Below are 27,052 nucleotides of genomic sequence, written 5' to 3' on the forward strand. Positions count from 1 at the left end.
GCGGCCGCCGCCGCCATCTTGGGTGAGGGCGGAAGGGGCCGGGGCAGGGACGTGGCCGGGGCGCGGCTATGGCGGCGGCGAAGCCCGGGGGAGGCACCGGCACTAACCTGCTCTTCTCCTCCTCCGCCACCGAGTTCAGCTTCAACGTGCCCTTCATCCCCGTCAGCCAAGCGCCGGCCGCGCCGCCCGGCCCCGCGCTGCTGCCCGCCGGTACGGAGAGAGGGAGACAGGGAGGGAGGGCAGCCGGGAGCGCAGGGGCTGTGCGGGGTCCCGCCGGGGCTGTGCGGGGTCCCGCCGGCTCCCGGCACCGCCGGGAAGGGGCGATGGGGCCGGGGCAGTCCCCAGAGCCGAACCCGGGCTCTAAGGGGGGCTGCGGGCCTGGGGGGCCCGGTCCGTGTGGGCTCGACCCGGCGCTGGGGCTCCCCGAGCCGGCTGGTGCCTCAGCAGAGACGCTGCTCGGGATTACATTTTCCGCTTTCCGGCACTTAATTTCTTCTACTTCCCCCTGCTTAATGCTCATCTGTGTGGTTTTAGCGCCGTGCCTGAGGACGGGCGATGATCATCGCGCTTCCAGCTCACAGACGCGTCAGCGCTTCCATTCAGCGCGTACTGAATGTTTTCGCTTTTTTTAAGCCCCTCTCTCATGTTATCCTCTGTTTTCTCTGTTTGAAAATAGCACGTTAAGCAGCCACCTTAAATATCCTTGCTAATTTAATCCTGGTTCTAATATCCTTTTCTCCTAAAGCTTTAATGGTGTTCCCAGTATATGTGCGTGTAACTTAAAATCTGGTGTTCAGGCAGTTTCAGATTAAAGGAATGGATTTTTTGGAGAATATGTTCAGTGAGAGATTAAAGCTCGAAACATTAGAAATGCATCTAGAAACCAGATATTTCAAATTTTACTGTATTGTACATGTTGGGATTGGACTAATGACCTTTGAAGGTCCCTTTTAAACCAAACTTTTATGCTGAGTCTTCAAGACTTCATTTCAGCACTGTTGTATGTTAACTAAAATAAGTATTACTATAGCTGGAAACCAGTGTAGTACTTCTCTGTAGATTTAATAAAATGTTTGCCAAGTATGGCTTTGGAATATTTTTTTAGATCAACTATATTTTTTGGATAGGAGGGATAAAAGCATTACAATATTGCTTCTGCTTAATTGAGATATCTAGGTAGTTGATACATTTACTAATTCCTTTGTGCAAGCCTCATAGTTTTTCTTTCATGCAAATACACATTATTTTTTTTCATTAAGAAATAAAGCAATTTTTAAGTGCTGATCTGGCTAGTAGCTTTACACAAATGCCTTTCCTGGCAATTTCCTGAACATTTTGAAGCCAGCTGAGGATAAAATCTGATGGGATTTGATTAATGTGGTGAATCTTATTCTCTCCGTGTGACCTAAAATTTGATCAGGTTAGGATTCATGGTCTTGCAGGTGGAGTGAATTTCAGTGTCAGAGGTTGTGCCCCATTCTGTGTCAGTCCAAGTAAGGCCCATGTCCTGTTAAATGTTCTGTTTCCACAGTCAAGTGTACTCATCATCTGTCCAGCCAGGTGTTGTTGGGATCTTCTTGCTGAGTGGAATATTTTCTATTTGTAATCATAATTTTTAATTGTGTAAATGTAATAAGAATCAATCCAGGGATTTGTTTGACACCTGCCAGCCAACGTTAGGGAGCTGTGTGCGGTCCTTCATTTGTTTATCTGTGTCCAAGAGTGATCAGTTGGTTGTTTGAGCGAGGCAGTTTGACAGTAAGATGCATTCTCTGGCTCGGAGATGTAACCCATGTATTTACTGTAAGATGGAGGGAGTCTTCCCAGTGACAACGTGGACTGATGTCACTTGTGGTTGTCTGGTGACAGTCTGTGAATGCCAAAGTTCTGCCTCGTGTGGGGAGGGATGTACAGGAGGTTGGCACAGTCACAGGTGAAGAAAGGCAGTTCTGTGCCTGGGGAGAGCACACATCAAAGCTGTACACTCATTTTTTAACATTTGTATGACGTGCTTGCTTTTACAACATAGTTTTTGCAAAATTAGAAGAAGTCCAGATAAACAGTAACATTTGGTGTTGGAAAACTGCACGTGTGTGCATGTATACCTACAGGGGTTTTTTTAAGCAGAACTTTTGTCACACTTATTTTGCAAGGAAAGCTGCACTTAGGCTTAAATCTCCAAAACCTATTTGAAACTGGAGAATAGTGGGTGCTTTGTGAACATTCATTTGCTGAAGGCCCTGAGAGCTCTTGGGCACACTGCTGCATGTTTATGGTGGCCTGACACGGTGAGGTGAAGGGCCTGCTCTGCTGCCAGTAGTTTGGGAAAGCTGAGAGTTGACAGCGTGGTTTGCAGTGTGCTTCTCTCCGTCCCACTGTGTTTATGAAATGTGAAAGACCTTTATTTAGTATGCTGAGACCTTTTATTTAGTATAAATGGCTTATTCTTGCAGCTGGGAGATGATCCCCAGGCCTGACTTCAGAGTGGCCACTGGGTATAAGTGGTTTCAGTATTCTCCACACAGAGATTTTGGCTTTGTTCCTCACAGTGGGATCAAGTGTGTAAGGGAAAGCAAGAGGAATTTTAGGCAGGTGATGCCTCAAACTGACACCGTCTGCAGAGACTAAATAAAAGATGGTTAAAATAGTTCTTTTTAATCGTAGCAGCTGCCTGTTTTATGATTAATTAATTAGAGCAGCAGCTTCCTAGGGAGACTTCTCTGTGGATTCCCCTGTACTCCCTTGATGCTCCCTATTACAGTTGTGTTGGCTGTGGATAGAGGCATTTGCTGTTGGCTGCTCGCAGCTGCAGAGACTCTTGGTCTCTCTGCCTGGGCACTGAGCAGCAGAGATGCTCTGTGTGATCCCACAGCCTGGAATCATTTGATTGCCAGGCAGGTGAAACACTGCTGGTTTCTGCAGATGGCACTGACTCCTTGCAAGATGCTGTTCCCTCAGGAGGCAGTGCTGCTCAGGCCATCACAGCCTGCGGTGAGCTTGCTGTGAGACCTCAAATCATGACAAACCTCCTTTGTTCCCACTTGTTCCTAGATCACTGCCAAGTAGAAAACTGTGATCAGGACTTTTATTTATTTTCTCCATGGGAAGGGGCATTCATGGCCTTGCATATTTTTAAATCCTCTCCTGCAATTATGCAGAATGATTTTTCTGCATCAGAGATGTGGCTTTTATGCAAGTCTAGAGTAGGATTTTTAGAGAGAACTGGACTAAGTCCTGCTCATTAAGTGGCTTGGGATCATGAGTTATGGCCACTTTGCAAACATGAGAAACCTTGAGAGGGCTCTGCTGAAGGAGCAGGCAAGAATGGATGGTTTAACCTGTAAGTTTGGCCTATTTAGGAATGTTTTTAAGCTTTATCCTAAAATTAGGAGCATAAAGTCCTATGCTTAGTAGCTGTTTTCATGGTGAAAGGATATGAACCAAGGTTGTTCTTGCATTTGAGGGACAAGTGAAGCTGGGATTTTAGTGCCTGCCAAATTGCCCTGGGAAGGTCCCGACTCCAGTTATATTTTGGTTTCTTATTTAATATTTGTTGCTTTTTTCTGTGTACACTGAGTGACTTTCATGGTCTATTTTAAATGTTCTTGAAGACTTGGTATCTTTTGTTTCATTTTATGATGTGCTGAATCGAGGATGGGTAAACTTTATGGGGGCCAACAGTTTTGGCCATAGCTGATGGTGTTACAGAACATTTTGACCCCAGACAGTAATTTGAAGCTCTCACAAGATCTCTGGTGATCCTTTTGTTTCTGCAGATGATTCTGCAGACGTTGGGGAAGAGGACAGTTTCTTGGGTCAGACATCAGCCAGCCCCAGCCCTCCACAGACTTTCAGCTACTTCTCTCAAGTTCCCAGCAGCAGTGATCCCTTTGGGAGTATTGGACAGCCACCCTTAACAACTGTTTCAACACCTGCTGGAGCACCAGCCTTCTCCAGACCTCCCACTTCACTTCCAGGGTCCCAGGATGGGCAAAATGCCTTTTCACCACATATTCCCAAATCCCAGTCTTACAGTGCGCCACCCACTTCCCAGGTGGGAATGGCACCATACCAGCCCCCTCAGCAGAGCTGTCCCCCACCTGCCAGCACTGCCCTGCCCACAGGGACCCCACAGCAGCAGGGCTACAACCCCTACAGGCACACCACCCTGAGCAGCAGGGCCAACCCCTACCTCACCCCACCCCAGCTGCAGCAGAGCCACCCCCCTGCCACAGCGTCCCCTGTGCCACCCGTGCAGATGTACCAGACACCCCCGGGGCCACTGACACAGGTACGTGACTCCTGGCTACCACAGCAAAACAAGTCACTTTCCTCTTTCAACTGTGTATTTAGTCTTTTGAAGATTTTTCTTCTCTGCAAAAAAAATCCCAGAAGAAGTCTTGAACCATTTACAACAGCAAAAGCTTTTCACTAGAAGTAGCTTGGAACTGTTGTTGCAGGAAAACTTCCTGATCTTTGAAGTGAGTGTACCCTGAGGCTGTAGCTCTGTGAGCCTCTGGGCATCAGAAACAAAGCCAGGTTGTGAAGTTCTGTTGCTCTTTCCTGTGGGTTTCTTGAGTTTGCTGAGTTTCAGCTGTGCTGCTGCATTTTTTGTGCCTCAGCTTTAAATCAGGTCATTCAGCCACTTCAAAGATATGGGCTAAAATCTGGTTTTGTTGGTGAAGCCAGAATTTTTTTTGAAACTAAGTCACATAAAATTGTCAGCAAATTCTTTGAAACACATTGGTTGAGGATTTTGTGTGATATAAATCAATAATCTTCATTGTTTTTTCCTGCATAAAAGCATTATTAAAGTAATGCCAATGGGTTAATAAAACCTAGCATGTTTGCCTTGAAAATAGCAAAAACTGTTTTTATTTTTGCTTGAGCTATTGTTATATTTCTGTTATCATGAATAAAGAATGTGAAAGTTCTGTAATGACAAAACATAGCAAAGGCAGTAGAACCTAAATGGTCTGGAGTTTTAGATTGTATAATTTCAGAACTTCTATTTATTGACTTTTATATATTATACAATACTTGGGTGCCCTTTTTTTTCCCTTTTAATGTATAATTTCAGAACTTCTATTTATTGGATTTTATATATTATAAAATATTTTGGTGGCCTTTTTTTTTCCCCTTTTAATGTATCATCAACCAGTGCAGTTGCTACTGCTGACATCAGTTGCTTTTAATTGTACTGACTGGGATTTTGTGTACAATTTGTATGAAATCAACTTTCTGTAGGCTGCACACCCTTTCAAAATCAGTTACCTTTCTTGTGCCACTAATGCTACGTTTGAGTTTGGAATCTGCCTGTTCTGGTCACTTTGCAGGAAGAGAGCTATAGCTGAAGTAGTCATTTGTGAAAATTGGGAATCTTTATGCAAAAGCATAATTATGTGTAAATTAACAATGTGAAGAATATGTTTTTATATTCATGTCAAATTTTGTGGTTGTAAGAAATAAGTTCAGCTGTTTTGAACATTTAAGAGAGTGTTTGAAATCTCACTGGTTTTAGATAATCATGACGCTATACCATGGCAGTTTTTAATAGTGTTTGTGGAAATGAAATTCTCATTCTTTCTCACTTTGAGAAGGTGTAAGTTCTCAAACACATGATAAAGTGGACAATATTTTTAGAATGGAAGGTAATGTTCTTGGGGAGGAAAGCATGTTAGAAATAAAGGTTCAGAGTATTCCCTGTGGCAAAATGTAGAAGAGTTCTGTAAAAACCCTGTGAGACTGAGGTGCTGAGCCCATCTCTTTTCAGTTTCCGCCGTCCCAGCTCCAGCCTGCCAGGCCTGCAGGGCCCCTGGTGCCAGCCCCTGCTGTGCTGCTGCAGAACCAATACGAGCCAGTTCAGCCCCACTGGTTCTACTGTAAGGAGGTGGAGGACAAGCAAATATGGATGCCATTGAGCATTCTGGATTCTGCAAAACTAGAGGAGGTCTATAATTCTGGTAAGTCCTGTCTTATCCAGAGGTGAGCAGACGGACTAAAGGAAAACATTGGGATAATGCCACTCATGTGTGTGGCAATAATAAGTAATGTTTTGAAGATGTGTTCTGTGCCACTTAATTTATTTCACTGACATCATTACTGCTTGATGCTGTGATCTCAGTGTTGAGATGTACCATCCCAAATAGGTATCAGATTTTCATATAGAACTCCTCGCTGTGTCTTGGGTTGCCTTTTTGTTAAATTGTCGGTTCTGGAATAAGTGTTTGTATTTGGGATTTTTTCCAAGCTTTTTGTTGTGTACAGAGCATATGGAAGCATTCTAGAAGCATTACAGTGTTAGAAAGTTTCTCTGTCATGGTGTGACTGTCAGTCCTAATGGCCTTATATTGACCACAGGAGGGGCTGGGGCTGGGCTGAGAGAGCAGAGATGTGTTAGTGTGGTAAGCACGTGTGGCTGTGTGTCCCAGTCCAGCCTGACCCCGAGAGCGTGGTGCTGAGCACAGGGCAGAGATGTGTTAGTGTGGTAAGCACGTGTGGCTGTGTGTCCCAGTCCAGCCTGACCCCGAGAGCGTGGTGCTGAGCACAGGGCAGAGATGTGTTAGTGTGGTAAGCACGTGTGGCTGTGTGTCCCAGTCCAGCCTGACCCCGAGAGCGTGGTGCTGAGCACAGGGCAGAGATGTGTTAGTGTGGTAAGCACGTGTGGCTGTGTGTCCCAGTCCAGCCTGACCCCGAGAGCGTGGTGCTGAGCACGGACGGCGGCCGCTACGACGTCTTCCTGTACGAGCGCGTGAGGAAAGCCGTGTACTGGGACGAGGAGCCCTCGGAAGTGAGGCGCTGCCTGTGGTTCTACAAGGGAGACAAGGACAGCCGCTTCATCCCTTACACTGAGGACTTCAGTGACAAGTTGGAGGTTAGTAAGTCGCAGAGACCTTGTGAGTTCACTGTGTTAGTCACCTTAGAAACAGTTCTTTCTGTTTCATGAAGATGATTTTCAGAGTGCACTTTCTGGAACATAAGCAAATCCTGGAAAGAGGAGTGTCTAGAAGGCCACATTGCTCCTGCATCAGTCCTGCACTGCTGTGACCTAAAATCTGTTGAAGCAGTGTGACCCCCCTGCGTGGGGAATAACATGCTCTGACTCCATGTTGCAGAAGGCTGACTAAAATGCTTTTATTAAGCTAAATTTTATTACATTAATACTATACTGTACTAGAACTACATGATACTAAAAAGATACTCAAGAAAAACCCATGACTGTCTCCAGACAGTCATGACACAACTTTGACCCAATTGGCCAATCAATCCAAACAACCATCACTAGTGTCCAATTAACAAATCACTCTTTGGTAAACAATCTCCATAACACATTCCACATGTGTCAAACAACAGGAGCAGCAAATAGAAATAAGAATTGTTTTCTTCTTTCTCTGAGCTTTCTCACTGTGTCTCACAGCTTCCCAGGAAAAATCCTGGGAGAGAGAATCATGTCTCTCTCTGTTCAGAGAATGTGAATACCACAAAAAACTGCTTGAGTAGTTTTACATGTGACATTTTTATATAAAGAAGGTTATGTAAATTTTAACTGTAGCATTACATGAGGCCACAAAATGCTGAGAAGATTTCCATGCTAATTTTGTGTTACTTGTTTTCTGTTTCAGGCAGAATATAAAAGGGCTGTAACTACAAATCAGTGGCATCGGCGACTTGAATTTCCAAATGGGGAGACAATTGTCATGCATAATCCCAAGGTAATGGATTTTGGCAATTGTGTCTTGCAGGATTCATTAGGGTGGAGTGAGCAAATGGATGAAAACATAAATTGAACGTGGTCTTAATCTTGCATGAAACATACCAATTGTTTGTTCTAGGTGTGTGTGCATTAAAGGTGGTCAAGTTTACAGAACATTGAACTTGTGCTTGCTTCAATGTGCTGTCATGTGGTTAAAAGAGAGTGCTTTCTGAAACCTAAAGAGAATAAGGGTTTGCATAGTAAATATTTTGGCTAAGGATAACTGGCAGCAAATGGTAACCAATTTGAATTAGCTTAACCTCAGTCTGTACCAAATTAAAGTAAAACAAAGAGCTTTCATGTGGAGAAGAGCATTAATCTAGCTATTAGGCAAAGAGTTTCTTTAGGGCCTGAGAAGGTTTCTGCTTATTTTCAGGCCATGAGAAAGTATAGCAAGACAAGCTTTAAAAGTGAACAGTCTCATGTGATTAAAACATGGACTTCAGCCGTATTGATCAATACTGTTAACTGTTCACAGATACAGTAATTAATTCACAGAACTGTCCAAGGGACAGAAAGGATCATGGTTGCTCCTACTTAAAGTGTTTAATAACCCTGGTTAGGGAATTCTGTCCAGTAAAAATCTAGAGAAGGAGCATTTAAACCACTTGATGTCATAACTATGAGTTGAGACTATAAACAGCTGAGTCCTATAAACAACTGTACTACTGAATTACTCACTTTTTAGGGTTTTTGGACTACTTCAGATGCTGTTCTTCCCTGAAAAGCACTGCACTTAGTTTTTTCTATTTTCTCCTTGTGATAGGAGAAAATACCTATAAGTCAGGTAGCATTCAATTTCCTCACATTAGCAGTAATCTGCCAAGGAAGAGTAGATACTGGAGACTAGGAAGGAGGAGCTTGAATAATGCTTGGCTGAGGAGTTGAAATGGTTCAGAATCACTGAGCAGGCCCAGCTTCTTCACCTAATGGTTACTTTGAGTCATCTGTTTGCTTTTCACTCTAATGAGGATTTTGTGGAAGAAAACATTTGATTTTCAGATGCAAGGTAAAGCAATCAAAAAGCATGTTCAACCATGCAGTGCTTTCAGACTAACAGTATGAGTCATGAGGTTTTTCTGTGGTTGGAATTGGACACTATTTGTTGCAGGTCATAGTTCAGTTCCAGCCTTCTGCCACACCAGATGAATGGGGCACCACTCAAGATGGGCAGGCAAGGCCAAGGGTAGTGAAACGTGGAATTGATGATGACCATGATGAGATTCCTGATGGTAGGTGATGAGAGTCCTGGTGTACTTGGGTCTGCACTGGCAGCAGTCAGCTTGGATCTGTGCAGAAGCTGGACAATAGTGGGTGGAGTGGCTGTGTGCTGTTCGTGCTGGAGTCTAAAGATTAAATTTATTCCTTTATCTCAGCTGTTTGCTGAGGTTATCTGGTTTTGGGGTGTTTTAATCAAAGGAGTCCTGTGGGCTCTGTTATGTCCTGAACCATGTTATGTAATAGGCTTTATTAAACAAGTGTGTATTACACTTGCTAGACACTGAACCTCACTCCTGCTGTACATATTGGTACTCTGAATGTTTTTTTTTTTTATTCCCTACAGGAGAAATGTCTCAAATTGACCATCTGGTATTTATGGTTCATGGCATAGGTCCTGTATGTGACTTGAGGTTTAGAAGCATTGTTGAATGTGGTAAGTTTGGGCTTCTATAATGAGCAGTTGTATTCTTGCTGTTTAAATGTGGCTCTCTCTAGCTCATATTCAGATAAGCACATCTTTATATTTTTTAAGTCTCTAATGTTAAAAAAATCAAATTTTTCATGATTATTTCCAAAGGCAGCAGAATCTGTGTTCTGCCAAGCTTGAAGCTTTAGCTGTTATTACTAGTACTCAATATCACACTTGCCTGGTGTTTTGGGATGTGTGGTGAGGGGTTTTTCTGGTTGATTGGTTTTTTTGCTTTTTCTTTCTGTGGTGTGAGTGGATGTGTTTGCTTTGTGTGGCTTGTGTGTATGGAGTGGTTTTGTGTTTGCCTTTTTTTTTTTATTTTTTTAATACCCTCTGTTACAACTGAGTAAATAAAGCAAGCCCTGTCTGGTTATGGAGTGAACAGGCAGTCATTGTGAGATAAATAGAAGCTTGCTAAAAAATCCACTCTAACAAAAATGTGTACCTTCCTATTGTTAGAATAGTAATACTTGGAAAGATTTTTCCACTTTCCATCATTGGTATTCTATCTGTGAAATTAAGGGGAAGGAGGGACTATTTATGTGTTACTTGAGTACTGCAGCTATCAAATTGTCATTATTCTTTTTCTTCACAGTTGATGATTTTAGGACTGTTTCTCTGAAGTTATTGCAGACTCACTTCAAGAAATGTTTGGAGGAACGCAAAGTGAGCAGGGTGGAATTCCTTCCAGTTCACTGGCACAGTTCTCTGCATGGAGATGCAACAGGTGTAGACAGGTGAGGTGAGGGTGTTCTTTAATGTTGAAAACATCTTAAAAGCTGCTGTTTCACGGGTTATGGAAAGTGGAGAAAAAGAGCAGTTCATATGCATATGACTGGATTAGAGAACTGCAGATTGTTTTAAATTAACATTTTGATGAGGAGTATTTGGAAAGCTGGAAAGGCATGAGGTGTTATCTCGTTTATTTTCATGCACACAACTTTTCAATACTGGATTTGCATGAGAGTGGCCAATGCATGATACTTGATGATGAGTGAGTGTGTAGAGATTGTGATCACAAGGATGAGGTGGTGAGCCTGGAGATGTTCTGTCCATGAGGTGTGCACAATTTAGAGTGGAGAGGTTTCTAATCTTTACTTTCCTGCATTCTGATTGAATTTGACCCTAGCAGTTATTTCTGAGGAAGGCATTGAGCCCTCTGTCCAGTCCCAGAGGAGTGCCTAAATTATGATTAGGCACTTGAGCTGCGGAGTTCTTTTTTTTGAAGCAAAGTATCTATATTTGGGTAGGAGTGTTACAGCATTTAAAAATCTGTTTTCAACCCTTTCTCTTTGCCTACCCCTTTGCTGTGACTTCACATTTAAAGCTGTTTCCCTTGCTCAAACCTGGGGAAGTAAAAATTGTGAGGGTGGCAATCTGTGCCACTCAAAGCGATGCTGATGTTCTCCAGACTGTTGTAGCTCAGTCAAATCTCCAGCCTTGGTGTTTTATTTGCATTTGAGCACTGCATGAGGAGGGATCCTTATTCTGTTAATCAAACCAGGCAGTCTCAAGTCTATAGCAATTCCAGTGCAGCTGTCTTGACTCCAGGCAGGCAGATGGTGATGCCAAGCTTTTTCTTCAAAAAGAGAATATTACCATTCTGTGATTCTAATTTTATATGCAAGTTCCTTTTCCTCTTCCACTTCAATCTGCTCACCAAACTTCCCTGGTACTTTATGAGAGCAGTTTTGGAATAGAGAAGAGGTTATTTCAGGCATCCCTTCAGCCTGGAGAGAAAAAAAAAAGGAGCTGTATCTTTCTCAAATATTACAATCAGCAGGTAAGCAGGTAGCATTAATGTGTGAATATGCAACGAGGCCTGAAGGCTGTATGTTTTTTTAAAATCTCTTTAGAGACCCTTTCTGTAGCATTTACATTGCATTAATTTCAAAAGCTAACAAAGTTCTCACGAGCATTTCTTAAAAGCCTTTCATGCTTTTAACGATTCTGTGTTACCAGGAACATAAAGAAAATCACTTTGCCGAGCATTGGTCGCCTAAGGCACTTCACCAACGAAACGCTGCTCGACATCCTGTTCTACAACAGCCCCACCTACTGCCAGACCATCGTGGATAAAGTGGGCATGGAAATGAACCGCCTGTACGCGCTCTTCATGAGCCGCAACCCCGACTTCAAAGGGGGAGTCTCCGTGGCTGGGCACAGCTTAGGTGATTGTCTGAGGAATGCTGCTTTTAGCCCAAATCAGTTCCTCTTAAAAGGAAAATGGCCCCTTTGTTATGCATAGAACTCAAATTAGCTGTTAGGGCCTGGCTGTCTTTCAGAAAACAGCTGAGAAACTCCTCTCAACAGCTGAGTTTATCAGGCTTTGAGAGAAAGTACTTCCCTTCATGAAAACTTAAGTGTCTAATCTGTGTTTAAAAGTGGGTGATGTCTGTGTCTCAGAACTCCCACTTAGTAAAAGTACAATCAGTTTTTGGAAGATAGAATAAGTGTTAGAACAGAATATTGACATGCTGGTTTGGACTGGAACTTTTCCTTCAGTTCATCAAACAGTCTCAGGAGTTTAAGGAAAAATAGTTTAGTCATGGCAACTACATGAAGCATGAACAGGGAAGAAAAGGGGTTGCTTTTAGCTGAGTGATTATATTCAAGTTAATATATGGGTATTTTAATTCAGCCATCTCTTAATCAAACTATACTGTGACATTACTATTGCATATAAATCTTGGTCAAGATTTAGGGACAGGAAAACCTGATACTTTTCCCAAATCAACTCTAAGTCCTGTTTGCAGGTTCCTTAATTCTATTTGACATACTGTCTAACCAGAAGGACTTGGCATCATCAGTAAATTCTGGACCATTCTCTGGTGTTAATGGGAGTGTGAAGGACGTGGCTGTTCATGATAAACAGGTAATTTGCATGCTGGTCTTTCCAGGCCTATAGATCTGAAATTTTCAATAATTTTTTTCTTAACTTTTCAGAACTTACTAGCTGATCCAAGTTTGGGTTTTGATAGTACATTTAAACATGTTAATGGAAAGATTTTGTAAATGCTGTCATTTCTCAGGACAAATTGATTAGATCTCTCAAGTTTCAAGTAGGCCAGTAATGAGATTTGGTGGTGAACATCAGCTTTGACCCTTGGGAACATGTAACTTGGTGTAACAGTAAGTGATGGGGCAGTTGTATAAAAGGGAGGGAATCTGTGTTTAGATTAGAAATGGTGACCAGTTGTTTGAGGAATAAAAGGGAACATTTTTGAGTGTGTTGTCTCTCATAGTAATTTTTAAATATTTATTTTGTTGGTGTGTTTTAGTGGAAAATCTGTATCCTGCTTCACTAAAAATGGATATATATTTACAGAGCTTGCTTGCTAATGTTTTTAAGAGAAAATAGTTAAACTTGGTTTTGCTTGCTGCTTACTGGTTTTCCGCTGTTAGAGGGTGTGATTCTGTTTGTGTGCTGTTTTGTTGAGATGACTGAAGATACCAGTTCCTTGGGCTCCTCCATTGCTACTTCTGCTGATGACCTTTGTGAGGCTGAAGCCGAGGAGGATGTTCCCACTCTGCAGAAGACTCTGGAAATGCTCAGTTTGTCTGAATATGCCAGCACCTTCGAAAAGGAGCGGATCGACATGGAGTCTCTGGTACAGAAACGTTCCCTTCACTTGTAGGGGCTGCCCAGGGAATGGAGGTTTATGTTAGGGTTTTCTTCTTGTTGTTTTGTTTTTCCTCTCACTTCTGTGGCTATGAGAGCAGTTGCAAAGATAATCAATGCATGACTTGAAGACTGAGTGGTCTGCAGCTTTTGTTGTTTTTTCTTGATGTGGTGCATCCACCCAGTTATGTTAAGGCACTTTGTGTCATGTCTTCTTAAGTTTTTGTATTTTCTGTAGCTTTATAAACTGATTTAACAAATTCATAAGTAATTGCCAGTATGAAATAATTCATTTTACTAGAAAAGTTACAAGTACTTTTTCTACTAGAAAAATATGTTTTGATGTGTTTGTTTGGTGTTTGTTTCTTTAGCTCATGTGTACAGTTGATGACCTGAAGGAGATGGGGATACCTCTTGGACCAAGAAAGAAAATAGCTAATTTTGTAAAAGACAGAGCAGCCAAGCAGGTAAATACATATTTCAGGATGGAAATTAAAAGTTGTTAAGCAAATGTAACTGACTTCCTTGTTGTGGAGTAGCTTCTATTCTTGAACACTCTTGTTAACATCCTGAATATATTAAAGGAATTTTGACAGCTATGAAATTAACCTTTTTTCTCCTTAACTTTAAAACTTTTCTCAAAAGGAACAGAAGAAAGCAGTAGCAGAAAAGAAAGCAGTGCTGGCTGCCACACTCCAGACTCAAGAAGACACCCAGAAATCAAAAGAGGCAATTTCTTCTGTCTCACCTTCAGAGTCTGGTCAGATGCACTCAAAGAGGAAGCTCCCAGTTGGTGCATCTGTGTCTTCTGTGAACATTGACTATGAGTATTTTGAAGTTGGAACTGGCCAGGTGAGACTGTGTAAATCTAAATGATTTGAACAATTCAAAGGATTTGATCAATCTTCTCTTTTCACTATCATTTTTTTAAATCTTGATGATCTTTTGCTAGTTCCTTTGAAGCTGACAGTTCTGAGAGATGATGTGTCTGATTTCTCTCTGTTAGGTTTCTGTGGTTTACAGTGCTCTGGACTTTGAACCAGATATTTTCTTTGCTCTTGGTTCCCCTATTGGTGTGTTCCTTACTGTGAGGGGTGTGGAGAAGATTGATGAAAACTACAGACTCCCTACCTGCAAGGGGTTCTTCAATATCTATCACCCAGTGAGTAGCACTGCTTTTGAGATTTGATTTTAGTTGAGGTAGATGACAAAAAAGGCAGAATACTAAGTTTGACCTTCTGAGCATTACACCTCTTGTTCCCCTATGTACATTTCCTAAAACACTTCCAGGCATGAGTTGTTTTCATAATATTTGCCTTGTTTCTTTTCAGAATTAAGGAAGTTTTTTTGGTGGGAGTTGTTGGGGTTTTTTTCCATTAATTTGAGGCCACTCTTGTAGATTTTTATGGAATATTTGTATTTTTACATATGCAGTGTTTGTTCTCCTCTGTCTCATTTTGTTTAACAATTTAAGGTTGATAGAGATTGAGTGCAAGGAAATCTTGCTGTTGTGTTTCCTCATTAGAATCTCCTTCTGTAGGAGAACAAGACCAAAGTAGTTAATGAACCTGCTTAATATGTCATGAACTGAATTTCTGTAAATTCAGATAGTGCAGAATTTGAAAATGATTGTTTATAATCCATAAATAGGGATTTTTTTCACTGAGATGTGATAATTATAATAATTTTAAAGATAATTAAATGACAATGTGTTGTCTCTTAACAGCTTGATCCAGTAGCTTACAGGTTAGAACCAATGATCATTGAAGACATGGATTTAAAACCAGTTCTCATTCCACATCATAAAGGCAGAAAAAGACTTCATCTGGGTAAAAAGAAAACTTATTTCATATGGATCCTATTCAGTATTTCTCATTTGATGCATTAGAATATTGTAAGATTTTAAGAGATTAATTAATATCCCTGGATATCTGACTCCATATTTTTCCTAAACATCACAGGTGATTTCACCCAGCCCCGTAAGGTGGGCATTCACTATTCCATTCAAAAGTAATAATCATATTCCCTCCAGATTTAACTTTCTCATTACCAAAGTTCCATTAAAACATTGTTGTACATTGCTTGATCACCTTCATTTCTAAGAAGCTGTGAAGCAGAAACTAAATTAATTGGTGTCCCTAATGACCACCATGATGTGTTTAACCAGAGCGTGTTCGGTGTTGAAAACCCTGAGGGGAAAGGAGGTTCTGGAGCCATTGCAGGGCAGAGACTGATTTTGTTGCTCATGGGTGCACATCAAACCAAGGTGCTCTACTAAAATTTTGCACATCTACTAAGGAAAGTCAGTTTTTCTGTTGTGCAAGTTCACAGAGCCCTCCTGAAAGCCTCTGTTCAGGCACTTGGAGAGGTTCTGCAGCATCTGTCCTTTGGAATTGTCCATTACAGTGAGTCTGCTTTGCTAGACTACACAAGATACTTACTTCAGTTTATAGCTCTCCAAAAGTGTGTATAGTAAAGGAGAAAAATATGGTCTATTGCTCCTTACTGTTTTGACTTTGATCTAGGTGGATTCATTGACCCATTCAGTAAGAAGTCAATGGTGTATTAATTGCATTTCACCTAATCTTTTAAAATGGAACAGAGAAGCAGGAAACACACATTATGACATAGCAGGCTTGTTTCCCCTGGTAATTGGGATGTTTATTGCACATTATCATTCTGCTTTTAGTTGGTAACTTTAAATCTTTCTGAAGTAAACTTTTTGTGTTTTTTTTTTTCTCAGAGCTGAAAGACTCTCTGTCTCGGATGGGATCTGATCTGAAGCAGGGCTTTATTAGCTCTTTGAAGAGTGCGTGGCAGACCCTTAATGAATTTGCACGTGCTCATACATCTTCAACCCAGCTGCAAGCAGAGCTGGAGAAAGTAGCTAACCAAATTAAAGAGGAGGAAGAAAAGCAGGTGGTGGAAGGTACATGGACACATTATTTTTCTGTAACTTACTTGTCTCACATAAGTTGACACTTGAGTATCCCAGTGACTGTTTGCTATTGATTTTTCTGACCCTGTAAAGGAGATCTCTGCTGAACACCAGGTTCCCGCCAAAGCTGCTCTGTCACTCTCCTCCTCAGCTGGGTGTGGGAGAGGAATTACAATGAAAGCCTTGTGAGTTCAGAGAGAGATCACTCAGCAGTTACTTCTTAAGGAAACTGTTTAAACTGTTAGGAAAGCAGTAAGCCTATAGTTCATTAACCTTTCTGAGCCATGTTGGGCAGTTCAGGTTCTTATGGTCTTATCACAAACACTTGGAAATTACAGCAGAAAAAATGGGTAATATTTCTTAATTACAGTCAAACAGGCTGTGCTTGAAAATAGTTTAAATGTGAAACTCTTTGATTTTAGCTGAGAAGATCACTGAAAGTCCAGACCCTCCAAAAGATGAAGATGTTTCAGTGAAGGTTGGGATGTTGAATGGAGGGCGTCGCATTGATTATGTTCTACAAGAGAAACCAATAGAAAGCTTCAATGAGTACCTGTTTGCTTTGCAGAGTCACCTGTGCTACTGGTAAGGGGAGATAGCTTTGATTCCAGAAATACTGCTTAAGGAACACAGAATATGTGATTGTCCACGAGTGTCAGGCTCAGGGTGTTGTGCTTGGATGTCACTATTTGTTAATCCTATTTCAAAGTAAAATTCTGCGTTAGCACACAGTGAACAAATCTGTTTGCAATAACGACATTGCACTGTTCTCTTGACCTTTGACACTCCAAACAAACATTTTTAGCTACTGTCATTTTCAAACCAAGGAGAATTCTGGAAGCGTTTTCACAGCTGTAGCTTTTCAAATAAAACTGTTCTTGCAGGATTTTTATTAGACTACAATAAGTGGTAAAACTTTATTGCTTCTTCTGGCAGAGCAAAGGATGTGTGAACTATATTTAACAACTTATCTTGGTATGTAATAGCCAACCTTGGGTGTCAGCTGTGAGCTGTGCAAAGTGCCGTTGGTGAGGGAGGAGTGACTGGTCTCATTCTGAGTTCAGCAGGTGCTGGACAAAGAGTGCTCTACCTTCTTTCTGAAGGTTTTGATTTTCAGTAGGTAATTTTAGCAGCGGGCGTTTTTCCCAGAGGTTAAAACACAGCTCTGAAGGCGTTACCTGAAGGGTCTCATTGGAGCCATCATCACTTCCCGGTGGAAGCTCAGCACCTGCCAGAGGAGGGGTTCCCGGGGCCGCCGTGAGCCCTGGGCTCTGGCAGGGTGACCCGGTGGTGGCAGTGCCGTTCCACCGGCAGGGCTGAAGGGACTGGAATTCCTTCCACAGGGTGGCAGCCGATCACTGCCAGCATTTTAAACGCTTGGTACCCGTGGCTGTTTTTGTCATTCGAGCAAGGAAGATAAGCACAGTGATTAATGACCCAAATAGGAGAGCATTTTTTCCTAAGGAATGGTGGGAAAAGCTTTAAATGAAATGCTCTGAATGTTGGAGAGATTGGAGTTTCTGTGTTTAACCTTCTGCTTGCTTGTTTGCTACTCATTTAATGCAGAGACCATTAAGAAATGTCTGTGCTGAATTGTGGAAAATACATGTACTCCCTTAGCTTGCGTGTTTAATTCTGTACTGGTGTTCTGCAAATTATGTTCCTCATGTTTGGAGGATCACAGTTCTGACCATCTCAATCTCCTTCACTGGCTCCCTATATAATTTATTTTAAAAAGCACAGGAAGCTACCCTCATCTAACAACTCCTGCAGCTCTGTAACTTTGTTAAAATTTGCCTGTTTAACATTGTTATTTTTTATGTTGGTATTGTTAGTGTGTGTTTAAATAGCATTTTATAGATGAAGAAGCAAATTAAGTCTCTTCATGTTAACTTTAGATTCAGACAGCCTGAAGCTCTGATTTTAGAAAAGAGGAGGGAAAACAGCCACTTGAAAACATGGCACTTGAATGATACTAATCTTTAAATTATTGGAGAGCTATCTAACATTTTAGTGGCAAGCAAGAGAGGAAGACTATGGGTGTTTAACATGGTCTGTTTACAATTAAGGGCTTGCCAGTTAGAGAAGAATTAGGATATTGCTGCTAGAACTGGGCTAATTAGTGTAGTGGGACAAAATCAGTAGAATGAAATGTGGAATGTATTCAGGACAAAAAGTGATACATTATTTGAGGAGATTAAGATGAGGAAGTAACATCAAAGAAGAGGATAGAGGAGGAGATGAAGAGTTGCAGCACAGGAAGTCAGGGAGGGCAGGAGGAGGAAATGCCCTAGAAAAAAGGTAAATGCATAGGCTAGGGTTGATAGCAGGGTTGATAGTTTTGATAATTCAAAACTTGGGTGGAATTACAGCTTGAAGGAAGCTGGTAGAGGTAAGGCCATGTTTATAAAAAATAAATACTAGGCCAAGAGGTTGTGCAAACTTTTTGGAGAGCTGAAATAGAATGGAATGTGACTTAGGAGAATTAGAAGATGGACCATACTGAACTAACTTTTTCCTCTTTTTTTTTCCTTCCCTTTTTTCCTTTTGTTTTATTTATTTCATTCTTCATAGGGGATCTGAAGACACTGCCTTGCTGTTTCTCAAAGAGATATACAGGACCATGAATATCAATCCTGAGCAGCCACAGCATTGATGCATAGAAATATGAATTTGTAAGTTTGCTCTAATGTAACTTCTGTGCTCATATCAAATTCAGCTACAGCTTAGATGCCTTTACTTTCCCTTTCTCCTCTGAAGTTCAAATTATGAAGCAGACAGCCATTAAATGTCATTTTGATTGCAAAAACAATTTCTAAACTTGAATGCACAGGAAGCCTTTGAGTTCTTCCTTTCATTTCCAGAAGATATCTAATGTTATTGCTTTTGGTACTGGATAATAATTGCCACTACAAATACAACCAAAGTATGATCTCTTTCTTATGCTTCTCCCTCAGTTCTGTTGTTCAGTGAATGTTCAAGAATAGGAACATTTGGTGAAATTGGATATGATGAAACTTTATTTACAGTGCAGTAGATTAAAGAACCCCCAAAGTGTTTCACTGGTGTAATGCAAATACTGGGTTGGTTGACCAATGGTGCACATTTGTCAGCAAAAAGCTGTTTGTCTCCTAAGAAGGTGTCAAACATTGCTGTTGATAAAGTAATGAGACCCTTATATAGGGCAGTATTTTATTGTCTTTGTATGGATTAAGAATTTCAGTGGAACAAGTGAAATGACACAGCATGGAAATTTGCTTTGAAAAGAAATTAAATACATGTTACAATCGAGTATCTTAGATCTGAAATATTCTTGCAGGTATTTTTATTTTAAGATACTGGTTTCCAAACTAAGGATCTGTATTGTACCAGTTTGCATCACTGAATGTTACAGAAAAGAAAGTACTTTCTTTTGAGAGGCAGTGAAGAAATAATATGCACCTTGCCTTTTTGGAATCATACAAGATAGTTTCTGATGTATTTCTCCATTTTCAGAAGAGCTGATAATGTCAAGGTACATAAATACCCAGCATGAAGAGAAATGCTTGACATTTCAGAGGAATATTTTAGGTCTCTTTCATTGCTACCATACAGTTTTACTACTCTTTTGTAACAGAATGATTCTGATGGTCAGTTGATAGCAGCTTTTTTTTTTTTAATAAAATGTCAAGGCTGATCAAATGCATTTCTTTAAAGCATGGAGAAGTAAAAGGAAGAAGGCTCCAGCTGGCTGCACAGCTCTGACAGTGGTGTATCAGTCATCACAATGGCTTATGCACAGTCTCAAGTCACTGCTGCAGAATTTTTTCTCTACTTCTATTTCTTTATGATGGCTCTGGTTGAAATCATAGGAATCTCACTGCAAAGGAAATGTCTTTAAGCCTCGTTGCAGGGGGGAATGGGGTGTGATGATTTATCAGTGCAGAGCTCAGAGGAGTTTGTTGCTCAGCTGCAGCAGACACTGGGATAATTGTGGTTTTTTCATTGAGAACTACACTGTTGGGGGACAGTTTAGCAGGATGTCAGACAGCAAAGCACAGTCAGGGAAGTCTGTAAATCCGTCAGGAATTGCTCAGAATGTCCCCCAGTACTGACTTGACTGGACAGGGTTTGAGACTGGGATTCAGATACCAGAGGCTTAAATGGGAGGGCAGAATGCACTGAAGTGGTGTCTTGGGAAGGCTGCACACCACAAGACCAGGATCTTTTCCACATGGCAAGAAATGTCTTTACATGTACTGTGGTAAATATTATCTCATCACAAGGAATCTGGAATTACTGAAGTGGAAAATTCTCCCTCAGTGTTAGCAGTCATGTGGGTTTTTCTCTTTTTTTCTGTTCTTTTCAGACCTTCAAATGTGAAGGGTGGCAGTGTGAAGGTAATTATTATCAGTGGTGCCTCTGACAGCAACATCCATTTTATTTTGTATGATTGACTTGATTTAGATCTTCTAGGAGCTGCTTTTTGTGAAACAGTAGTGTAAGGTTCCATATAAACAATGGAAAGAAATGCACCAGCAGATTAAACCTTGGACATACAAACTGTCACCATCCTCACTAGGATCATTTATTACCAAAAGCTAAAGAATCTAACAGCTGGTTAAAATGTATAATGAATGACACCCTATTAGCAGTTGTTGTGAGCTATTTCTGTTTGCAGTTGTAATTGCCAATTTGTGTCCACAGAAAGTACATTTCAAAGGTTTACTGTATGAAAAGTTTGATTAAAAACATGTATGGATTTTTAGATCTTTTTGAGCCCTCTTGAAATTGAATGGTGGCGTATTTAATTTGATTAGTACTACTGCAGGAATAGAAAACCTGATAGATTTCCTATTTCCAACATGTCCCTGTTCTGTTCTCTCTGCACAGCCATACCTGTTGCTCCAGCAGATCTGGTGAAAAACCCTCTGAAGAACATCTGGTATTTTCATAGTTGCGTATGAGAGGATAAACATCAGAGGTTTTTTTCCTGCCAGTCCAGAACTTGCTTGGATTCTACCTTCTTGTGTCACTTCAAGCAAACTTAAGTTATGAGATGATCAGGACTGTCTTTCAGGAGATGGATGGAATGACACAGTTTTGATCTTAAATCAGCTCAGTTGTACCATTGCCAAATATAAGGTGATTGATGAAGGTTTTTTTGGCATGCAGATCATAACTTCTCTCCTTCACCTCTCCTGTCTCAGCTGGCTGGCAGACATGCTTTGCCTGCCAAGGCAGCATGTCCTTAGTAGAAAGGACTTGATGAGAAACAGCAATAATCTACTTTTCTTGACACATTTGTTCATGCCCCTTTAAGAAATGAAATGTGAACTGAAGTTATAACCATCTTTAATACAGATTACACAAACCAGTTCATATTTACTAAAAACTAGCAACCAGAATCATTTTCTTACTATTGTAACTGTGATGGAGATTATTTTATAAAGACCTTTTTAAGCCTCTGTTAAGAGTTTTATTGTGGCTTTTTTTAAGTAAAAATGAACTTTTGCCTTTGGAAATATTAGAAGTTTGTTACAGCTAGTTCAGTGTTCACATATCCTGAAATGAGGAACTATTTAAAATGACATTTTGATCTGATAATTATAGAATCACAGACTATTGTAAGTTAATTAAGGCAATTTTAGTGAAGGTAGGCTGCAGTTATGAGAACTAAAACACTTACCTCGACCTTGCAGCTTGACATCTCAAAACTGTTACTGTAAATAGGAACCTGAAGCTTATGGGTGCTAGATAATAATCTAGGTCCATCCCTGCAATCCAGACTCCATTTTCATGTACTGAGGTTGAGGTGAGTAAGCTATTGTGAAACCCTTGGAATTAATGTGTCTGAGTACTGAGCTTCTGTAGCTTTCCTCTGGCTTCAATTCACACACACATTGTGGCTTTCCTTAATATTAGTGGCTTAACCTTATTCCTGACTATTTGACTCTGTTATTGCAGTAAACAAGTTTTGAAATGCAGTATGGTTTTTTTTTCCTTGATATATGTAAAATACACATTATTGTGTATACAAATTGATGGCTGTAATTAAAATTACCTTACTTCCAGTGGGTCTTTTCAACAAGGTTTTGTATTTAATCACAGAAGATAGCTTGGAGGGTTGCTTGGTCCAGTTTCCCTGCTTAGGGCCTTGTTCAAAGCTCGAGATCTTTGCCTCTCTGGCCTTGTTGTAATGTTTGACTACTAGGCTTGCAGGTTTTTTTCTGATACACAGTTGAAATTTTCTGGGTGGGGCTCGTATCTGTGGCTTTTTGTCCTTTCTCTGCATCTTCAAGAATAACATCTCTGTCTTCTCTTGTACTCTCACATTTGATAGTTGAGGACAACAATGAGATTTTCCTGTTTGGCTTCCCAAGACCCAACTCTTCCCTTGGCATCTCTTGCCTGCCATGGGCTGTGACCCCTAGTGAGTCTGAACTGGCTTTCCAAAATCCTTCTTACTCTGGGGACAAAGTTGGCAAGTTTGGAAAAAAAGGAAACTTTTTATCCAAAACAGACAAATAAATATATTTGTATCTTTATAAATTAACCTGTCAGAAAGAATTTTTTAAGCTTTACAATGTCTTTTGTTAGTTAGAATACAATTTTTTTTAATATATACATATACACAACACAAACACCATGACCACTGGCCTCATTTCCATGTTAAATATCAGAGTGGAGGGTTATATACATTTGTATTTAACAGCTCTGTGCCACACTGAGCAATCTGATGAGTTTGCTTAAATAGCAGTTTTAACAAGGTGCTGGGCTGTGACACATCCCCTTGGGAGGGGACAGCAGCTTCAAGGACCAGTCAGATTTCATGGCTGTGTGAGAGGAGTTGCTGCAGGGGGACCCTGGCAGGCAAGGAGCTGCCTTTGCAATGGAAGGGGGAACAGGAGGATGCTGCAGGAATGAGGAGCATCTGGAGTGCAGAAATTGGTTTGGGAATGTGCCATAAAAATTAGTTCTAGTTATAGAAACAAAAAATGGGCTGCAACTACAGTAACGAGCCATTCTTACATCTTAAATGGAAATTTGGACATGAAGGAAAAAGGAGTGTAACCTATGGTTATATAAAACAAAGAAAAATAAAATAGAGTTCATAGAGTGATTTTAAATTTGCTGCAAATGAGTACTTTGCTTCCCCAGCCGAAATCTTCCTTGTATGCTGCAACACACACCATACACAGCACAGCTTCCAGTATATCCAGTAAATTTTGGTGTATTTTTGTATGTAATATAATGCATAATTAAACAGGTAAGGTTGATTACACTTTAATTAGTCAATCCACATACAAAAATTTAAAGTTTTCCCTGCTATATTTTCATCTGTGCTGAAGTGGTTGTGAGCATTAAAAAAAAAAACAAACAAAGATTGTCTAGAAGATGGAATCAAAATATCTATGGAACAGGGCATAGAAAGGAGGTGGAAATTTTTATGAATTAATTCCAAGCAAAAAAATCAGAGCCTCTGTAAGAAATCCATTACCTTCCAAAAAAAATTCGCATTTGGACAGAAGTGAATTTTTCATTGAAAACTTTTTCTTTTGGAAAACATTTTAGGCATTGCTTCTCTCCCTCTGTTCCAAGCACTCCCTGCTTCTGCCAGTAGGAATGTTCCTGTCCCTTGGGAACACCTCCTCTCACAGCTGTTCATAAAAGCAGCATAGTCAAACAGTTCCTCCTTGTGCTGGGAGATATGGCACAGAAAAGTTCCAGTAACTGTGCTGGAGTTGTCCTGGTCCTTTCCCAAATGAATGTTAAATTAATATTTATAACTTTGTGTCTGCAATATGACAGACGTTTTACAAACTCTGTCTAAAATGCTATTTCCATAATAATATTCTCCCTGATTCCTCCCTGCATGTGATTATTTTTTTTAACATATGATGAATAATTAAATCTAGGATTTCATATTTCCTACAAAATGATCAGTGCCAGGGTACTGCTGGTGGAGACTGGATGTCCAAATAGGAGCAGGGACTGGGGCAGAGCTGTATTAATGGACTATTATTTTTAATCATCCCTTTGAATTGGGGTGTGTTCCCCAGAGCTGAAATAAAAAATCCCATTAATTTCTGTTTAATAATGGGAAATATTATTTCACATGCCTGTTCCCATTTCAGTGCTCTTGGCAAACCTGTGCTTAATCCAAATGGTGGAATCACTGGCAACTACTTGGATTTAAGAGGAGCAGTCTGGGTTTTTTTTTCACACTCTTCTAACAGCAACTCTTGACCTCTGAGCTTGGCTCTAGACTTGATTTTCATAACTGTAAATCAGGATTAACTTCCCAAAGGCTGATGGAAGCACTCCAGTGTAAATATGATTACAGGCAGCCTGCAGGGCATTTGCACAGAGCTGAGGGGCTGTTTATTTGCTTCAGGTGCAGATTTACCAGGGATGTCCTCTAAAGAGTTCCCGTTTTCCCTTGGGGGCAGGAATGGGGTGAAGGGAAGCAGAAGATGGGCTCTGGGTACCACACAGCTCCTGGGATCTGCCAGGAGGGAGGCTGAGGGAAAAAATGGGCATGGCAGCAGTGAGCTGGGATCTGCTGCATCCACACCGGGTCCTTGGAGCATCCTTGGCCCTGCATGTGGGGTGTGACCAGAAAACATGGGAATATGGGAACCTCGTGTTCTTTGGCTGTGTGGTGCCATCAGGGGGAAGCAAAGCAGGAACTGTGACTGTGTTACCCACAGTCACCAGCACCCAGGGCTGTCCCTGCAGAGCTGCTTTCCTGCTGGACAGCCCTCATTTCTCCAGCCTGCTGAGGTCCCCCTGACCTGTGTGCCAGCACAACCATCACCCAGCACTTCCTTTTAGGGTTTATTCCTAACTGCAAAGCCACCTATGGACAGAAAACCAGAAACTGCTCTGTCCTCTGTTGCAGATCTCAAAGATCAAAGTATTGGTCTTTTTTTCCACAGTGGAGATTTTCAGTGACCTGAGCAGAGGTGGCCACAAGTACAGGGTTTGTTCCCGGTACTCAGCTGAGCTGTTTGGAGAGCAGAGAACCTCACCTAATGCACCCCCTTGAAGGTAAAATGCAATTCCCCCAAGTGCAGGAGTGCTGCTATCAGCTCGATGCTCTTAAATGCAGGACTCCCAGGCTTCCTTTACATATGGAGGCTGTAAAAGAAACATCTTTTGTATGTCTATAAACCAGCTTCAGATCCATATAAAGCCAGGCAATCAAAAGTGAAGTGTGTCTATTTCAGAGATGGTTATAGAGAACAAAGGCCTGAGAGGAGAACAATCAAGCAGTTGACCTTGCAGCTCACTTTCTGCCAAAAAACAGTTCAAATAACTTTTAATGTAATCTTGTTAAAATGGCCTCATGAATACAACCAAAGCAATGTTTATGCTTGAGACTGCTCTGAGTGCATGAGTAGGACAGGGTTTATTCAGAAACTAGGAGTTGAGTTTAGTGAGAAGCCAAGTTTTCCTAAGCTGAGGTTTGTTGTGGGTGTTGTGGAACATTGGGTTATTCATCTGTTGGTAGCTTAGGGGATTCGTGGTGTTCTCTGCATTGCAGGATGTTCAGGTATGATTGTTCTGTCCCCACTTTTCTGTCTGCACAAAGGACTAAGAAAATACAGCTCTGAATATTTAAATAATCTAGCTCTGGCAGCCACAAGGGAGGGTCTAAAGTGGTGTGGAAAGGAGCTGGAGAAGGGATCTGAGGGAGAATCAGGTCTCACATTTCTGCCCATATAAAGTAGCCAGGAAAAGGGGAGCTCAGCTTTGTCATGGCATATACTTCCTCTGGTTTTCCCCCTTCACTTTTCAGTGGAAGCTCCATGTGGAGAAAATACTGACGGTGAAAAACAGGAGTTGTAGCTGGAGAGCAGAAATAAATCACCTCCCAAAGTCCTTCAGGAAGGTGGCAGCATTTCTGCAAATATCTTGGCTAAATGATTTGTTAAGGGACTATTCTTTCTCAGAGCTGAGCTCTGTCAATAAACAAGATTAGTTTTGCTTTTCAGGCCATCCTTTGTACAAATATATGTGGTTTCAGCCACTGGAAGCCTCTTTGTTAATAGGGTCATGATACAAGTTTATTGATTGAGATGTGGTGACATCTCATATTGAGCGATTTGTGAAATCCTCTCAGGAGATAAGACTTAGAACACAGTGGTGCCTGACAACAGCATCAAAAGAGCTATTACCTGAAACTACAAACTGAGATAGAATTAACAATTAGGTATAAATGCATATGTATGTATTATGTGTTTATGTAATGAGGCACCTGTTTGAAAAGTCCTGAAGGCAGAAGAGGGATTTCTCCTGTGTCATCAGTGCTTGATTTGCAAAGGGGCTGAGAGCCTCTGCCCTGTAACCTCTGAAGCAGGAGCTCACGGCAGCCTCAGTGCCTGGGCACAGAGAGCTGCCTGAGCAGGAGCTGCAATAAACTGGGTTTGGCTCCCAAGTCCTGAACTCAGCCATCTGTGCAAAACTGCTCTGTGCACCCAGATGTTTTATTACTCTTAATCTGGAAGAGGAAATATAGAAGTGCCAAATACATGTGCAGAATATGGGCAGCTTCTTCAGCCTTTTGTCCTTTGTTTTGATAATAGAACCCAAGCTTAACCCTTCCTCCAGGAGAAATTATACAAGTTATAAACCCTCAAAGATGTATTGAACTGAAATACACTTGAGTGATTTTATCATGTCCCAAATTTATTTTTAATATGACCTTGCAGTGGTGCCTTTCTTTTATATGGCATTAAGTTCAAAATGCCTTTCTTTTAAATGGCATTAAGTTCAAAATGTCAGCTGCAGCAGACCCCTGACACAGCAGATTCAAGGCAGGGGTGGAAATGCATCTGTGCTGTGTTCAAAAGGCTTGTGTCAGGCTCCTTTTACTCTAATGTGAACTCAGTAATTAATCCTGCAATCACTCAGTGGTGTTTTGACATATTTGGAGTAGTACCATCACCCTACAAGGCTCTTTCCCTCTTGTGGTCACTCAGCTGCCTTCTGGGATGTGTCTGTGCAGCTGGGGGGCTGCTCGGTGTCCTGGACTCAGGTTAAAAGTAGTTCAGAAGGGAAAAA

The 27,052-nt window shown here is 41.1% G+C and overlaps 1 protein-coding gene across 1 annotated transcript; it reads left to right on the forward strand.

Moving 5' to 3' along the window:
• The first annotated feature begins 25 nt into the window (after positions 1–25).
• On the forward strand, positions 26–22,056 carry SEC23IP (SEC23 interacting protein). Its single transcript, XM_068198222.1, has 19 exons — positions 26–210; positions 3,777–4,291; positions 5,774–5,963; positions 6,681–6,874; positions 7,623–7,712; positions 8,865–8,985; positions 9,318–9,407; positions 10,039–10,180; positions 11,406–11,614; positions 12,200–12,318; positions 12,884–13,054; positions 13,437–13,532; positions 13,711–13,917; positions 14,072–14,227; positions 14,792–14,894; positions 15,809–15,994; positions 16,426–16,588; positions 18,578–18,678; positions 20,876–22,056. Exons 1-18 carry the CDS (start codon positions 69–71, stop codon positions 18,657–18,659), a joined length of 2,976 nt encoding a protein of 991 aa, XP_068054323.1. The 5' UTR covers positions 26–68; the 3' UTR covers positions 18,660–18,678; positions 20,876–22,056.
• Positions 22,057–27,052: the final 4,996 nt, after the last annotated feature.

The sequence above is a fragment of the Anomalospiza imberbis genome, chromosome 8, assembly GCF_031753505.1.
Source record: "Anomalospiza imberbis isolate Cuckoo-Finch-1a 21T00152 chromosome 8, ASM3175350v1, whole genome shotgun sequence".
Taxonomy (NCBI): Eukaryota; Metazoa; Chordata; class Aves; order Passeriformes; family Viduidae; genus Anomalospiza; species Anomalospiza imberbis.